General features: G+C 39.7%; 1 protein-coding gene across 1 annotated transcript; it reads right to left on the bottom strand.

Annotated features, from left to right (window-relative positions):
• Positions 1-426: 426 nt before the first annotated feature.
• Positions 427-4,611, bottom strand: LOC124122409 (lengsin-like). Its single transcript, XM_046485492.2, has 2 exons — positions 4,392-4,611; positions 427-2,200 (listed from the first exon to the last, which is right to left on the bottom strand). Exons 1-2 carry the CDS (start codon positions 4,540-4,542, stop codon positions 1,032-1,034), a joined length of 1,320 nt encoding a protein of 439 aa, XP_046341448.1. The 5' UTR covers positions 4,543-4,611; the 3' UTR covers positions 427-1,031.
• Between the last annotated feature and the right edge of the window lie 11,320 nt (positions 4,612-15,931).

Below are 15,931 nucleotides of genomic sequence, written 5' to 3'. Positions count from 1 at the left end.
CTCTTGTTGATTGGTATAACACCGGTATGTTGCTATAGAGAGGTAGTACTGTCTCTTGTTGATTGGTATAACACCGGTATGTTGCTATAGAGAGGTAAAACTGTCTCTTGTTGATTGGTATAACACCGGTATGTTGGTATAGAGAGGTAATACTGTCTCTTGTTGATTGGTATAACACCGGTATGTTGCTATAGAGAGGTAATACTGTCTCTTGTTGATTGGTATAACACCGGTATGTTGGTATAGAGAGGTAATACTGTCTCTTGTTGATTGGTATAACACCGGTATGTTGCTATAGAGAGGTAATACTGTCTCTTGTTGATTGGTATAACACCGGTATGTTGCTATAGAGAGGTAAAACTGTCTCTTGTTGATTGGTATAGTACGTTGTGTAGAGAGGTAAAACAATGGTCACTCATTGAGGGGTATAACAATAGTCTTTTATTGGAAGGTGTAACACCGGTACGTTAGTATATAGAGAGGTGGAACAATGGTCGGTTGGTTAGTGAGATAAAAAATGTGAATGTTTGTCTGGAATTAAAACAACCTTCTGTTGATATGTAGGCTGAGAGAAATATAACGCAACATGATAGGTATAGAGGTAAAACAGTAGTGCTGTTGTAATAGGGAGATATAACACAATCGTATGTTGGTATGAAGAGGTAAAGTGAGTGAGTGAGTAAAGATTTCAGTTTAACATCGCGTTGAAGAGCGGTTTAGTTATAATCACAGCATGACTGTTGTGTAAGTAAATATCGAAGTAACGCAGGTAGTAGCTATGGTGCTGACAGTGCAAGGATGAAGGTCACAAAGAACTTGGTTATCAAATCCACTCTCTTCGGATCCTGGCACAAGTTCGCCTCAGAATACTTGACGTCCCATTCCCCATAGGGAGCTAAATGTAGTTGTCAGAGAACAATAGCATTCATGTACAACACGTGTACATATACGTAGGTATTACATGTGTTTATTTGTGAGATCAGGCTCACCGTATCAGCCAGTGCATAGCACTATTAGTCAGTAAACGTTCACTAGAAGTAAACCTTCCTCTCGTAGGAAAATCTTTCTTTATCATCTTCAATGTATTTAAACTGTTCAATGTCAACTTCCTTACATTTCAAGAACCAAGAGATCATTTCTTGGCCCAGAGCACTGACCATGTACGAGTCATCTTTAAGATCTTTCAAAGCTTCTGGGAGGGATTTTGGCAAGAGATCGGCGTCCTTTAGATTCCCCGGAGGTGGACACACCAGCTTGTTCCTCACCCCGTCCAAACCGGCAGCAATGGTGGCCGCCATGACCAGGTACGGGTTGCTTCTTCCGCTCGGCATCCTGTTCTCCAGGTAAGTTCCTGAAGGTCCGTGGTTCTTGACACGGAGAGAGGTTGCACGGTCTTCAATATTCCAATAAATCCCCCCTGGTGCCCAAGGTTGATGGAGTCTTCTGTAGCAGTTTATTGTTGGGGAGGTTAAGGCAGCCAGTGCCTTGCTGTGTTTCAGAATTCCTGCTATCCATTGTTTAGCCATGGGAGATAGGTTGTCTGTGGAACTGACGTCATAAAATGCATTCTCACCAGTGTCTTTGGCTAGAATGGAGAGACTGTAATGACACCCTGCCCCCGACAGATCAGCATCAAGCTTTGACATGAATGAAGCCTTGAGGTCATTTTGGTCAGCTAATTCAAGTAGGCCCTGCTTGAGATTAAATGCAGCATCGACACCTTCTATTCCATATTTGGGTTCCAGGGCAGCCTCGAACATTCCGGGAGCATATTCGAGATGCATCTTTTCCACATCTATTCCAGATTGCTTGAGTTGATTGTCGAATTTATACACATATTTTCCACATTTATTCAATGTCTGCTGGCACAGAAATGATTTACCGGGGAAAACCGGAGTTAATGTATTTGCATCAAATAGAAAATATTCAATTTCAAAGCCGGAATACAACTGAAACCCTAGGTCGTCCAACTGTTTCAGCTGTTGCCGGGCAACATATCGCGGACATGCTGCCTGAGGAGAGAGATCTTTTTTCCAGCGTGACTCGCACAGAATTTCTGCGACCTTGAACGTATTTTCTCCTGCCCATGGAATTGGTCTCAGGGTGTCAAGATCTGGAACTAAAGTCGCGTTGCCATTGTGGTACTCTTTGTCATGTGGCAAGATCACGATCTCGTTGTTGTATCCAAATAGTAATATTTCTGAAATGATGCAAATGGTATTAAAGTATAAGTCACGCAATCCTAAAAGCAGAGACCATTGTACGATTACTATCATACCATAAGTATGTGTTTTGATTCACTATCAAATGGTGATGATACCAGGTGTTCGCGAAAATGTCAGCGTATCCTGCCCCACCGATAGCACCAGTATTTTGGTCATTGATACGTCATATTTGGAAATTCACATATGTGATAACAGAACACTTTTTTTAAATCTGTACTGGGGCAGTAAATCTTAGAAGAGGGGCGGAGGGCTTTTGGTTAAAGCGTTCGCTCGTCACGCCTAAGACCCGGGTTCGAATCCCGACATGGGTACAATGTGTGAAGCCCATTTCTGGTGTCCCCCGTCGTGATATTGCTGGAATATTGCTAAAAGCGGCGTAAAACCAAACACACTCACACTGAAATCTTAGAAGAAAGAATATTTTTCGAAGTAAGAATATGTTAGATTGTCCCTCAAAAGTTGTGACATACATACACCAAGTGACAGAACTGTTGGAATATTGCTTAACATTAAAGACAAAAAAGAGAAAAGCGACACAACCCTTTCCATATCCATATGCCTCATAGTCTACTCTTACACAAGCATAGTTTCCTCTTACACAAGCATAGTCTCCTCTTACACAAGCATAGTCTCCTCTTACACAAGCATGGGTTGCTGAAGACCTATTCTAACCCGGATCTTCACAAGGCCAAGCACGGGTTGCTGAAGACCTATTCTTCCACGGATCTTCACGGATGTAGACAAGCATGGGTTGCTGAAGACCTATTCTATCCCGGATCTTCACGGGGTTTAGATATACTACTGCTGTCAGTTTGTTGTAATGTCTCTTAAGGGGCGACTTAATCGTGTATATAAAGTTTCGTTCATCACAACAAGTAGAAGTAGTTCCTGAAAAAACTGCCATCATCGGGAAATGTATTTGTCAATGAGTATAGGCTTCAGAGGACACCCTGCCGGGAACGTGAGCTGATTATGTGTTATCGTACACCGACGGCTATGAGCGTTGCTAAGAATATTAATCACTGGTTTGTCTGGACCATATTCGGTTTTTACAGCGGTGGCCATATAGCTGGAATGTTGCTCGGTGAGGCGTTAAACTTCAGCTGGAATGTTGTTGGGTGATGCGTTAAACAACAGCTGGAATGTTGTTGGGTGATGCGTTAAACAACAGCTGGAATGTTGTTGGGTGATGCGTTAAACAACAGCTGGAATGTTGTTGGGTGATGCGTTAAACAACAGCTGGAATGTTGTTGGGTGAGGCGTTAAACTTCAGCTGGAATGTTGTTGGGTGATGCGTTAAACAACAGCTGGAATGTTGTTGGGTGATGCGTTAAACAACAGCTGGAAAGTTCCTGGGTGAGGGGTTAAACAACAGCTGGAATGTTGCTGGGTGAGGGGTTAAACAACAGCTGGAATGTTGCTGGGTGAGGCGTTAAACAACAGATAGAGTGTATGTGGTATACCAAGATGACTATTCACAACAAAGTTTAGCCCTGACACGTCGCTGCGAATGAGGTGATGGATTGTGTTTGTTCTTTTGTGCGGCGCTCCAGTACATGTGCTAGTTTCTGTATGAAGCAAGTGCTTCTATATACTAGTATCAAGATAGTGGATGATAAAATGATAAAGAAGTTGCTATCCATAAATGTTAAATGTCTTCAGAGTTAGGTTCTGTTGACCAAACGTTTCAGGAATCAGCATTAGATGAATGTTATTATAAGATTTTGAAATAGTTAGAACCTTAGGATGTAGATGTAAAATTAACTATCCTTTGAGATTTGATACTAACCAGCTGGCGGTGTGACGTGGTCTATGCACCTGCGTCTTGTTGACCAATTCACTTTAACGACGACCGACTTTCAGACATCGGTCTGAGGGAAATAACTCCCAGTATGGAGACACGGTGATACGGTACTCTGCACACAATGGGCGGCATTCACGCAACAGGCGAGGTTAAGGTGAGGCGCTGTGATTGTATACCGCCACCCCACCCCTGCAACGCTCGCTCGCTCTCTCTCTCTCTCTCTCTCTCTCTCTCGCTCTCTCTCTCTCTCTCTCTCTCTCTCTCTCTCTCTCTCTCTCTCTCTCTCTCTCCCTCTCTCTCTCTCTCTCTCCGCATATGGACATCACATTAATCAAATACTACAATACTTTATCGTTGCTTACCTTCATACAGGTCCAATCCTCCAAGGAGGTATTTTTCAGCGTAGCGACGGTGCATCGCCGGACCACGGCTTGTGCCATTGATGTCACAGACAGCGAACCTGATGTAGTCGTAGTTGGCGACTGCGACACGAGCCTGCTCTATCTTGTCCATGGTTGTCCCGGACAGGTCAGTTAGAGACTAGAATATATCAAAGCTTACCGCGTCTAACTGTTTATAGTGTATGCGGTCAGTCAACCGTGTGCCCTTTGAAGGGACAGCTGTATTTTTATAATCCTACAGGAAATAAATATGCCTGGGGCCATGTTGCAATGGTAGGGTCATACAGTATTTTATTTCCTTTTCTGGCCACATTGAGTACCACTGTTTTTCACATAATTCATCAAAATATTCTTCAGAAGTTCAGGTTTAAATATTCTATACAGCTTTTGATGATTCAAATATTTCAGAAGACCATATTTGTAAATATTGATCTTGTAATCTTTTTGACCCAATACGTTTCAGTGAATGGGCGGAATTAAAACAATGTGAATGCCATATATACATCAAACCAGTCTTAATAAAGGTAGATTCATTTGACAATAACCGTTTATTCCTATTACCTTCAGCACGCTTACCGTTTAATAACAGTTTGTACAATACATAGGAGTTTCAGTTGCTTTTCCTGACACGATACGGGGCCCAAAACGACAACATACGTGCATATATTTGGATATAACGGTATTTTCTGCAAGTTCCCCGTATATGATATATGATGAGGTGGGTTATTTTAAATTGTGTTCAACTGATGTAAGTTCAGCAATTTTGACATGATTATGATTGCAACTCATTAATTATGCAATCACGATGAGCACCGTCACCAGAAACTGACTATAACTAGTTCCCTTATTGTTCTACGGTCTACTGATTACTGTTGTTTCATCAATGTTGGTCACAGTGGTTACGTCACCGTTAACATTGGGGTCACAGTGGTTCGTACAAGTTCAACAGTATTAACACAACCCCTGTCGCAGTTTATCTGGTCGTGGATTGTCCCGGCAGTTAAGTCATCAAAGGCTGCAATATCACACCTACAGCTGCATCACAGCGGTCTCTGTATCACGAAACCTGAGTCGAGATAACATTCATCAGCGGTTATCTTCCGCATGACTTTCCACATGACGAGAACAAGATACTTATTATGTCTTTGAAAGGCATTTACAAGTGATACACATAGAAAGAGAATTTATGGATGTCAACTTCTTTCGGAGTATATGCTTACTCCTTCATCACCTGATGAAGAAGTAAGCATATACTCCGAAACGTTGTTTTCCTCAAAATAAAGAAATTGACATCAATAAATTCTCTTCCTTGAGATACTTATTTCTACCACAGTTCCCTCGTTGGGCCCGGCTAAGGTAACGACTTTAAGTCCCACCTCAAACGACTGAGTATTTATTGTGTTTGCCACAGTTAAAATTAAATGCAGCTTTTGATAACAATCTATAAACAATGATCATACCATTCACAGGACCAAACGTTTCGTATTTCTTTCGAATATTGCTCATAACCGATATACGAACTGATACGTTTTGAATGCGTGAGCACATTCAAACACCATGCAATACTAAACGAACTGTGCTGTGATGTATTCCACATATCAATGTAACAAGTACATCATGTGTATAGCCTCTATACAAAACTCCAGTTGATATATCTTGACACGGACTTCTGAAATGCTACACATGTGTGGACATATTACTGAAAGATCGATGTGAACACCGGTTGAAAGATCGATGTTAACATCGGTTGAAAGATCGATGGTAATACCGGTTGAAAGATCGATGTTAACATCGGTTGAAAGATCGATGTTAACATCGGTTGAAAGATCGATGTTAACACCGGTGAAAGATTGATGTTAACACCGGTTGAAAGATCAATGTTAACATCGGTTGAAGTATCGATTTTAACACCGGTTGAAAGATCGATGTGAACCTCGGTTGAAAGATCGATGTTAACACCGGTTGAAAGATCGATATTAACATCGGTTGAAAGATCTATGTTAACATCGGTTGAAACACACACGGAAATTACCCACGTTTAGTGCGATGAAATTCTAGTTGGAGATATTCTAGGGTACACTGAGTAAGAACTGCTATAATTCATACCTGTATAACTGCTAGCCACGTGGACGGAGATGAAACTGCTGATACAAAGTTCTTCTGGTGCAACCAGCATGTTGAGTGCACAGATGTTCGGTGCGACAACTGTCACAACAATCGATTCAGGACAACCAGATATCACATATGGCCCATTTTGTTATCTCAGTTCATTTCAACATTACAATAATTAATCACTTGTTTTGAGAAGTTGACAAGTAATCAATGAGTTGGTATGTAAATATTGGGAACACCGAATAGCTTCATTGCAAAATGACAAATGGACTTGTGAATGTGCACGTTTTATGCCACTTTTAGCAATATTCCAGCAATATCACGCGGGGTACACCAGAAATGAGCTTCACACATTGTACCCATGTCGGGAGTCCTCGGCGTGACGAGCGAACGCTTTAACCACGAGGCTACCCGACCGCCCCCGAGGGTGGAGGACATGATCAACATGTAAATTGTGTAATGAGTATTCATTGTAACAAATATTCTGTCAAATAAATATTGCAACAAACCGAACATTTGTACATTTTGCAACGATTGAGTAACAAGTTCGATTGTCATTAAAGTGTTCACCTATCGGCGCATCTACATGATCAGACATTACAAGAGCAGTATTCACGCTAAGACAAGTTAGCCAACCTTATTTAGACAGCCTGTAGCCAGAAATGCAGAGAGATGTAGTTTTTAATCCCTTACATGTATTCCATCGTACAGGGCGCTGACAACGTGAGAATAATAAAGTCGAAAGCCTTGAGAGACAATGAGGGAAAGTTGTTGCCCTAAGCCTAGCTAGGGTTCAGGCCAGGTGCCCCGGGGCACATACCCCATAGTCATTACCACTGTGTGCTGACCTGGTACATAGTGTTTCTTTCACATTCATGCCCGTATATGAGCAAGCTTGTATATAACCCAAGCCATGACACTACTGATGTTCCTTCCGACCAAGAAGCGTATATCGATCCCTCACATACTGGTATATGTAAATATTACTAATCTACGCCACAAGCGTGTCATACACACTCGCATACTCGCATACTCGCATATCTCGCCTTACAGCTCGTCTCAAATGACAGGCTTTCTCGTCGGCGTGAAAAACTCAGTTGGAAGAGCGTTTATATGGCATCTGTTCTAAATAAGACGTGTTTCTAAACGGTTGGTTTTAATTTAAGTACGTTGTCCCTTTGATCGGAGGAACCTACGCATTGCAAAGGAACTATTTCAAAGTCAAAGGTGCATTCTTGAGGCAAATGAGTACTGCTCTCCATGTTGCTATTATAGGTACACATTGCACATTTCTGTTGTGTACAATTGACACTGTATGTCATCTCGTTTGATTGTATACTAATTTGTAATGTAACAAATTGAAATACTGACATCATTTTGTCATCACAGAAATAGATACTTCAGGCCGATTTTAAAAAGGAATGAGACTGGTGTGTGTAGGTATTTGGGGGCGCCATATCAGTAGACCTACGTATACATGCTGGCAACGTTTGTCTGCGTGTATGTATGAGGACTGACAGATTATACAGTATTATACCATGATCTTCTCGGAGGTCGGTAACCAAAATGTGAGAAATATGTATTACAAGTATTCAACATCCATGGTACATTCATGCTCATGGGCGAATGAGCGATGCTTCACAAAGATCACGCCCTGTGAGCCTAAAGCCTAAATTTATGCAGGTCTTAAACCTTCACTACTTTCCTCAAACCCATAAGCACGTTTCTAACCCACGCCCCATGCCCCAGGAGCAGATCCTAGCGAATATTTACGCTGGTAATGTAATTAGTATGAACGGATGAGATTTAGAACTAGGTGTACGAACGTATTCTTGTCTAAATGATATCAAGTCTGGTCCGATGAATCATGCTCTTATCGCAAGACTGCGAAGTTAGAGGTCAAGGTGCGGTTCTTCTTAAAAGGCGACATATCCAATATAATCAGGCTCCCAAACATGATGCAAAATCGTGGCTATACTGAGGCAAGGTAAACTATGCTGCTCAAAGCCTGTTAGAATACACTTATGATGTAATCCTCAACCTTTAAGTATGTACGGTAAATGGAATAAAATGCAGCCGTTAACGACATATGTCTGCATTTACATATTTAACGTCACGTCAACAGGGAAACTGTGATCAGTAAGAGTGCATGATATACAAGATTAACGACATCAGTCCTACGTAGAATAGGTGGAGCCATAGGTCGCCCAGTCGTCCGAGGCGCCAAAATTCGCTGTGCAGAGTTGCGCCCCTTGGGCACGCCAGAAACCTAATATTATGGGTCCGAATCGCGGTTCACCCCGATTATGTTTCTAGGTTTGTCATCACCATACCCGTGCTCGTGGGTTTCATCAACGTGGTAAACGTCTTGGGCCTGCTTCACCTCGGGCTTTCCTCCAACGCCATGATATAACTTGATTACTGTTTAGCCCCGTAAAGATCCGGGGTAGAATAGGTCTTCAGCAACCCATGCTTGCCGTAAGAGGCGACTAACCGGATCGGGCGGTCAGGCTCGCCGACTTGGTTGATGCATGTTATCGTATCCCAACTGCGTGGTTCGATACTCATGATGTCAATCACTGGGTTGTCTGGTCCAGACTCAATAATTTTTCAGAACTTGCTTGTTTGAACAATAATGGATTAAAACTTAAAGTGCATTGACCTTAGAAATAGTTAATTTATGTGATTGGTTCTATATTATTTTGTTGTTTATACAGTAAGTAGTATATACTCAGTCTAATGCTCACAACATCTGGTCTACGAAGCAACATCTTACCACTGAACTAAACTACCTCAAACAAGTATTCACACAGTACAACCACTACCCCGAGCAGATAGTACAACAGACAATAAAGAACATCACCAAGAAATCTCCCCGTCAACAATCTGCACCCATGTGCGATCAGCCCCCCTTCTTTGGAACAGTTAGCCAAAACTGACTCTTAAAGAAACAGGCCAACATTGATGTAGTCAAGAGAAGTCACACCATTTGGAACACAATTAAAGCCACAGGAAAACCACCATCCAGCCACAAGCTGGTACCATCAGGAGCAGTGTACCACATTCCGTGCAATTGTGGACAAGCATATTTTGAAGAAACATCCAGGCCCCTCAATACCCGAATTAAAGAACACCAAAGCTCAGTCTCCAATGATGCCACTAAATCAGCTCTATCAGGCCATATTCGTGACAACCCAAGCCACAGCATCCAGTGGGATAAAGTCAAAGCCCTAACCACCAACCCCAAAGAGACGTTAAAATCAGAAAACTACAGAACAGAACAGAACTTTATTACGCTCAGGCCGAGATCCTCGGCATATGAGGTACAAAATGACAGCAAAATACACATTATAATAGCGGATATGTGGTTAGCCGGAAGATTTTACAATTTGCATTACATATTTACAGAATTTACTAAGGTTTTTTAATACAGATATCTCTTTACAAGTGAAAAGTCTTTGAAATTTAATCATATTAGGTCTTTTAGAATATGTAGGTGGGATATACAAAATTCTTTGTTTAGTAAAATATGGACATTTAAAAATATAGTGAAATTCATCTCCAATATCATCAATAAAACACAGTTTACATTTTCTTTCACAAATAGGTATCCCATTCCATCTTCCTTTTTCAATTGGTAAGTGGTGGCATGAAGTACGAAATAAAAGTAGAGGGATAGCTTTATTTAGGGGTAGGGACGGCAGATAATTTTCTAATTCAAATTGTGATTTCAAGAGAGAATAGACTACACTTTTTTTTTGAATTTTCCACCTCAGAGCTCCAGGTTTGTTTAGCATGATCAGTTAAGATAGAGTGAGCTGTTGCTTTGAGCCAGGAAGATGAAACAGGAGACTGTGACAACCATACATAACTTAAACCAATATTGTTTAGAACATTTTGAATACATGAAATCCAGTCATAGTTGTAAACACCTGTATTATGGATGTTATATACAATGGAGTAAATGATTGAAGATATTTTGCTGGATTTATCTGTAAGTAATTTCGACCAAAAGGTTAACATACGGGTTTTAACATCAACATATAACGGAACTCTACCTAGTTTACCGTAAAGCATGCATAAAGGGGTACTCTTTTTAACAGGTAATAATTTTCTCATGAAACAAATATGTACAGTTTCAATTTGTTTTAGATTAACAAAACCCCATAATTCACAACCATATAATAAAATTGGTTTTACCATTGTGTCAAAAAGATATAATTGGCATTGAATTGATAAATTAAGGTTTCGGCTTTTACTCAGTACGAAATACATGGATTTTGTAGCCTGTTGACATAGATTAGCAATGGATGTTTTAAAAGAACACTTTTTTTTATCAAATATAACAAGAAGCCATAAACAACAAAAGACTCCAACCGTCAATCAACCGTGACCAAGGCTCATAATCATTTTGTTTATATTACTGGCTTCACCCTCTTGTTTATATTACTGGCTTCACCCTCTTGTTTATATTACTGGCTTCACCCTCTTGTTTATATTAGTGACTTCACCCTCTTGTTTATATTACTGACTTCACCCTCTTGTTTATATTACTGGCTTCAACCTCTTGTTTATATTACTGGCTTCAACCCTTGTTTATATTACTGGCTTCACTCTTTTGTTTACATTACTGACTTCACCCTCTTGTTTATATTACTGGATTCAACCTCTTGTTTATATTACTGGCTTCAACCTTTGTTTATATTACTGGCTTCACTATTATGTTTATATTACTGGCTTCACTCTTTTGTTTATATTACTGACTTCACCCTCTTGTTTATATTACTGGTTTCAACCTTTGTTTATATTACTGGCTTCAACCTTTTGTTTATATTACTGACTTCACTCTTTTGTTTATATTACTGGCTTCAACCTCTTGTTTATATTACTGGCTTCACTCTTTTGTTTATATTACTGACTTCACCCTCTTGTTTATATTACTGGCTTCAACCTTTGCTTACATTACTGGCTTCACTCTTTTGTTTATATTACTGGATTCAACCTCTTGTTTATATTCCTGGCTTCAACCTTTGTTTATATTACTGGCTTCACTCTTATGTTTATATTACTGACTTCACTCTTATGTTTATATTACTGACTTCACCCTCTTGTTTATATTACTGACTTCACCCTCTTGTTTATATTACTGGTTTCAACCTTTGTTTATATTACTGGCTTCAATCTTTTGTTTATATTACTGACTTCACTCTTTTGTTTATATTACTGGCTTCACTCTTATGTTTATATTACTGGCTTCAACCTTTGTTTATATTACTGGCTTCACCCTTTTGTTTATATTACTGACTTCACCCTCTTGTTTATATTACTGACTTCACCCTCTTGTTTATATTACTGGCTTCACCCTCTTGTTTATATTACTGGCCTCACCCTTTTGTTTATATTACTGGCTTCACCCTCTTGTGTTTATATTACTGGCTTCACCCTCTTGTTTATATTACTGGCTTCACCCTCTTGTTTATATTACTGGCTTCACCCTCTTGTTTATATTACTGGTTTCACCCTCTTGTTTATATTACTGACTTCGCTGGTCAATATCTTTACTTCCCTTTTGTGTACATAACAGGTTTCTCCACTCCAGTATACTACATGTGATATATACTCTACTGTATAAACATTGCCTCTACTTGCCAAACCATACTCTGTACATACTTCATAACGGTGTTATATCCCACATCGAAACGTCGCTCCTAATTATAATAAAGAAGTTGTTCATCCATAAATCTTATCCTTATTATTGTAACAGCTGCCTTTATTTAATTGGACCAGACAATCAGTGATTGATATTAAGAGCATGATTTCCATATTATCACGGAATGTCAGTATGTTGTGGGGGAATCATCAGAGTGGCACAGGTCGTATACCTTTATGTCATGCGTCATTAGAGATTGTCGAAGATCAATCATGTCCGATGTCCTGATAGACTAGTCAAGTCACTTCGAAAAAGACCTTGAATCGCCCCAGTCTCGCTCTTTTATAGTACATCCAGCATTCTAGAAACGTCCAGACCGCGTCGTCTATCCCAGCGTCAATACCTGTAAACAAGCTCCTCTCTGCGGAGCTCTATACAGGGAGGGTAACGAAGGAATGAAGCGCTGGGACGGAGTTTGGACTAGAAACAACTATGGAAGGTCACTCTATTTTAAGGGCTGCCGTGGGTATTCCACTAAATGAAAACCAAACCACAACAGCTAACGACATTCTATGCGGGCTTAACTTGCTGCCACTCACAACCATCAATGAATAATTTTTTAATTTGAAGTTTACACGATATACGGCTTTTCCATTGGACGAGAGGTCGGTCACATGACCGCGAAATTGACGTTCATAAGCGTATGAACGACACAATTTGACGTTCATACGTTCAGCGCGAGGTGTCACTCCATGCCCAAAATACTTTCCAATACATTCCTGGGAAAACCCTTCATGGGAATTCCTTTGCCTTCCGTGGATTCTATTTATATCTTGCTTAAGTCATGTGACAAAAATAACATTATACTGTGTTATTTAATTACACAACTGTTTTGGTAAACCATCGGTTAGAAAAGTGTTCTGCCGTGTTTGAAATACAAAAAATAGTACATTGATAAATTTGTTTTGTTTTGTGTTATCGTCTGCTAGATGTCATCACTGAAAAATGGACGATGAACAGGTATCAAAGTTTGATTACGGTTCATTCGATGTACACTGGATCGATAGTGACGATCTCGATGCCATATTATTGTCACTGGGTCAAGAAAATGAGACAACCGCATGTGAAGTTCCTGTTACGCAAGTTAAAGACGAACCCGCGGATGACACGCCCACTGAGAGTGACGGGAGATTCCCCAAAATAAATGAAGAAACACTGGATGACATTGAGGCACAAAGGCATTCAGCATCAGCAATAAAAATCACAAAATGGGCTCTTAAGATGTTCAGCGGTGAGCCTCTTTTATTGCACTTAAATTATTCCAATTACTGTAAATATTGTTATGGATTCGCTCAATAATGTTCACACTCGTCGATAAAACATTCTACACATGTTACGTACGCCCGATAAACAGTGATTCAGGTCCAACCTACAAAAGTACAATTCTATAACATTCATAAAAATATATATATGCATAATTAGATTAATCAGATTAAAAAGATGTAATGGCCACATATCCACATCAATCAAATTTACATACCTTTCATTTCAGACTGGTCCTTTCAAACACGTAAAATCCAAACAGATTGGGTTAACATATCTCCAGAAGAGCTTGCCACAAGTTTGCGATCCTTTTATGCTGAGACTAGACCGAGAACAAAGTCTCAGTCCGATGATGTTTATTCTTCCCCGCCCTTAAGGCGGGGAAGTATACGGGAGAGGTTAATTTTGGAGCATGTAAGTCGACATGTTGGTTTCTTTGAAATTTCAAGCCACACAGTTACCGAAACGATACATACAAATCATGTGAAATGTGCGTGAAATGTTGATGTTTATCTTTTCCAGCAATAAGAGATACTTCAATATCGTCTTGCTATTCTGAGACTAAGTCACTTTTCGTAATGCTGATAACCCATGAAATTTGTTCATTTTGTTTTTAAAAGAGCTAAAAATAATCCCATTTCGCTAAAGTTAACCGGTCTATATTTTGTAAGAATAAACTATTGCGCATTGAGCGATTATCTTCTTTAGCTATAGGCGTAGTATAGAAGTGATAAAAAAATTCACGCACTGACCTTGCATTGCTGTACATCGTATCTTATTCAAGCTGTATCACTGAGAGTGAGTGATTATCTCCCTTACCCGAACAGTTCAATTGCGCACTACCTTTGCAATGTATCGTATGTTATTCAGGCAGCCATCGAGAAACGTTCCAGGAAAGAATTTAGGCCAAGCCTGTCACGCGCACTCAATTTTCACACTGCTATTGCAACATATTGTCCAACACAATTAAATAACAGGCTTCTATAAACTATGACTTTTTTCAATAAACAACACATGTAAAACAACGGGTTTGATATGAGAAATTTTTTATTAGTTGTCTTCACAATCACATGTATGGCGCTTGCTGTGCATAGTTGAGCACAGCATTGTTTTAAATACTTCAATGTATGTAATGTATGGTACATGCCGTTTCATGCGGCGGTTTACGTTTCTGCATGGTTTATTGCTTTGACAAAAAAAACTAACTTCCAGCAGAGATCATACACCCGTATATGTTCTTTGCTTCTGGATACATAGGAAATCAACAGGTTGGTCTGTAGTTTGCAATTATTTTCCAAAAAGATAATACGGTTGCATGATATCTTCACGATGTTTGGGTTGAACATAGTAACATTCTTCTAAACAAATTTCAAATCTAAGCCGGAAGCAATCACAACACAAACCCAGTTAACCAAACGGAACCATACACAAGAGTGAATGAGGTAGTTGGGTTTAACGCCATCTTGAATTATAGAATTCCGTGTCAGCTTGAAGTGGGACGAAAGTCTGAAGTGATGCAGGTCTTAGACGTTCACCACTTTGGTGAAACCAACGAGCAAGGGTTTTGTGCTGACAACAAAATCGGGGCGAACCGAGATTCAAACACACTGTCATAGGTTTCCGGCGTGCCCAAGGGACACAACTCTGCATAGCGAATTGCAGCGCCTTCGGCGACTGGGCCAACCATGCCCCCGTAAACAACTGTAAGAAACTATTATACAACAAAGATGTTTTAGATGAGATATGTATTGCGGAACATTCCATGAAGAAATAGTGGCAATATTGCACAATCACAAACTACAAAAAATATGCACAATAAACGACAATTAAAAAACACAGGAACATTCAACATTCAAAAGAGGTAGAATTTAATTTCTAAAACAAGTGTTTTATAATGATATGGAAACAATATGAGAATTGAGCAAAACTCTGGAATGTAGTACATACATGTACAAGGAATTTGTTTGTAATTGTTGATATGTTAACAGATCTTGGAAGTTGTTTCTGGATAACTGTTGGTAAACTTATTAAGAATCTGCTCCTTTTAACAGAGTGTACCAAATTCTTTATCATGATTGGGGATTATTTGTGAATCTCTTTCTTGGTTGTATTATGTAAGACAGTGCGTAATGTTGTTCATCTTCTGAGACATCACATGTTTCACAGAGACGTTGTTCAAATGGGGTTGGTGTTTTTGTATATCTACAATTTTTTCAATTTTTAGTTTGTGATTACTTAAACGAAGTTTTGAGAAAAGTGACCTATGGCCTTTGTTTTTACAATATGTAATACATCAAGTTTTGCCTGACAGGCCCAGTTTTCTTGCCTGGCTTTTCTTTGTGCTGACCAATTAAAGACACTGTTTCTTTTATTGTGCTTTCCAAAGATAAGTACATTAATAACAACCAATTTGTAC

Source organism: Haliotis rufescens, unplaced genomic scaffold, assembly GCF_023055435.1.
Source record: "Haliotis rufescens isolate VD_foot unplaced genomic scaffold, xgHalRufe1.0.p SCAF_62, whole genome shotgun sequence".
NCBI lineage: Eukaryota > Metazoa > Mollusca > Gastropoda > Lepetellida > Haliotidae > Haliotis > Haliotis rufescens.
The sequence above is the reverse complement of the archived record's forward strand: the minus strand, read 5'-3'. Positions and strand labels throughout refer to the sequence as shown.